This window comes from Calonectris borealis, chromosome 6 (genome assembly GCF_964195595.1).
Source record: "Calonectris borealis chromosome 6, bCalBor7.hap1.2, whole genome shotgun sequence".
In the NCBI taxonomy this organism is placed as follows: Eukaryota; Metazoa; Chordata; class Aves; order Procellariiformes; family Procellariidae; genus Calonectris; species Calonectris borealis.
The window spans coordinates 41,194,623-41,196,807 of NC_134317.1; the positions used below are offsets into that span (position 1 = coordinate 41,194,623).

The 2,185-nt window shown below is 54.9% G+C and overlaps 1 protein-coding gene across 1 annotated transcript; it reads left to right on the top strand.

Annotated features, from left to right (window-relative positions):
- The first annotated feature begins 258 nt into the window (after positions 1–258).
- On the top strand, positions 259–1,929 carry LOC142083948 (interferon lambda-3-like). The gene is made up of 5 exons (XM_075153985.1): positions 259–420; positions 690–767; positions 944–1,087; positions 1,199–1,279; positions 1,392–1,929. Exons 1-5 carry the CDS (start codon positions 259–261, stop codon positions 1,485–1,487), a joined length of 561 nt encoding a protein of 186 aa, XP_075010086.1. The 3' UTR covers positions 1,488–1,929.
- Positions 1,930–2,185: the final 256 nt, after the last annotated feature.

Below are 2,185 nucleotides of genomic sequence, written 5' to 3' on the forward strand. Positions count from 1 at the left end.
GCGCAATCACGCTGGGGCAAGTGGCATAAAAGCCGGGGAGATGGGGCAGAGAGGCAGCCACAGCGAGGGAGGCAAAGCAGCTCCCCAGGACCGGCCGCCAGCCCAGCAGCCCCAGAGCCGAGGGAGCCACCTGCAGCAACACCACCAGGCTCCTCTCCATCAGGGATTTAGCGGATCCGGTTCGTCCTCTGCGGCTTCTTGCATCGCAGCCCCCTCGCCCCGTCGTAACCCGCTCGCCACAGGGCTCTCATCGGCAAAATGCTGCATCTGGGCTTCATCCCACTGCTTGCACTGGTGCTGGGGGCCAGCCTCGGGGCCGCCTTCCCCCAGGACGCCCTGAAGAAGAGCTGCAGTCTGTCCAAGTACCAGTTCCTCGAGCCCCAGGAGCTGAAGGCTGTGCAGAAGATGAAGGAGCAGTTTGTGAGTGCCGCTGGCAGCGGGGGGCTGTGGGCTGGCGGGGGGCGAGGCAGAGGGGATGCCGAATTTGAGACCCTATGTGACAAGGTAGATGTTTTCTGCAGCAGTTTGGGGACGAGGAGGATGTTTTCCAAGGGAGTCTGGGGACAAGAAGGATGCTGGGCCAAATTTCGTCCTGGTTTCAAACCCCTCAAAGCTGACTGGGGTTGCACAACATCATTGCCAAAAGTCAAGATGAGTTTTTCAACCTCTCTCTTGGTTTATGCCTGCAGGAGGACATCATGCTGCCGTCGGACCGCAAATGCAACACCAGGCTCTTCCATCGGAAATGGAGCACGCCGGAGCTGTCGGTAAGAGTGAGGCGATGCTGTAAAAAAGGGGGTACAACCCTTGCTCCAGCCGGGACCTCCCGTCAGCTGGTCCCACCCCTACCTGCACACCCGGGCAGGTCTTCGAGACCCCCGTCCTCCAGCCCACGGCCAGCCCTGGTGCTGTGTGTCCCTAACCGCGATGCTCCTGCCCGCAGGTGCCCGACCGAGTGATGCTGGTGGAAGCCGAGCTGGACCTCACCACCGCCATGCTGGTGCTCCCCGCTGCCCCCAGCTTCGCCGAGACGCGCCAGCGGCCCCTGGCCTTCCTCACCCAAGCCCGGGAGGACCTGCGAGGCTGCGTGAGTGCCTCCCCCACAAAACCCCCCGGCCCTGTGCTGGGTCGGCAGCCCCCGTGCTGGCGGCAGTGCTGTGGGGCATCGCCGGTCCTTACGCGGCCGCTTTCCTTGCAGATGGCCACGGAGGCTCCTTCACATCAGCCCTCCGGGAAACTGAGGCACTGGCTGCAGAAGCTGCAGACGGCCAAGAAAACAGTAAGTCAGGCCAGCAGGGCGAGGGGGTTTCGGGGTGTTGGCGACCGCACGGCTGCGCGGGGCCCGCTGCACCCCGCCTCCGGTGCTAACCCACTCCTTCTCCCCGCCGCAGGAGACCACCGGCTGCCTGGAGGCCTCTGCCATCCTCCACCTCTTCCAAGTGCTGAACGACCTGCGGTGCGCGGCCCTGCGGGAGCAATGCACTTAGCCCCCGCCGGCAGCGCGGCCGGCACGGCACGGCGCTCACCCGCCCCAAAGGGTGCCCCAAGGACCGGGAAAAATGATTTTTATTCCATCACTGGACTGTATTTCCTATTTAAGCATTTTTCTTATTTATGTGAGCTCAGGGAGCAATTTTTTTTTTCAGTCTTTTAAATTATTGGGGTTTATTGTGTATTTATAAATGGCTCGGGAGGAGGTAAAGAAACGCTGTTCCTGAAAGATGCTGTTCAATGGGGATGAATGTATTTATTGGATATCTTTGTTTTGCTGGTTTTCAAAACACTGACTGTTTTTAAGGAAATCTATTTTTTTACCTGCTATTTATTATAGAATATATTATAGAGTATATTTGCCTGCATAAATTATTTTTTTTACCTGCTATTTATTATAGAATATATTATAGAGTATATTTGCCTGCATAAATTATTTTTTTTACCTGCTATTTATTATAGAATATATTATAGAGTATATTTGCCTGCATAAATTATTTTTTTTACCTGCTATTTAATATGAAAAATAAAATAGATACTCTAAATAGACAAGCTGCCATCATCTGTTTTTACTACGTTTTGTCATAATGTCACCCCTTCAGAAAAGCGAGTTGTTGGGGGGGGTGAGGGAGGACATCGAGGTGAATTTTGAGCATTTGAAAATTAGCAAACCTTTGGCACTCATGTTCATCTC

What these genes read in the sequence shown, in the direction of transcription:
- LOC142083948 (XM_075153985.1), top strand. Translation starts at nt 259, where the DNA reads ATGCTGCATCTGGGCTTCATCCCACTGCTTGCACTGGTGCTGGGGGCC. An exon ending in AGAAGATGAAGGAGCAGTTT is followed by an intron (nt 421 to 689) that starts GTGAGTGCCGCT and finishes TTATGCCTGCAG; the next exon opens with GAGGACATCATGCTGCCGTC. An exon ending in GGGAGGACCTGCGAGGCTGC is followed by an intron (nt 1,088 to 1,198) that starts GTGAGTGCCTCC and finishes CTTTCCTTGCAG; the next exon opens with ATGGCCACGGAGGCTCCTTC.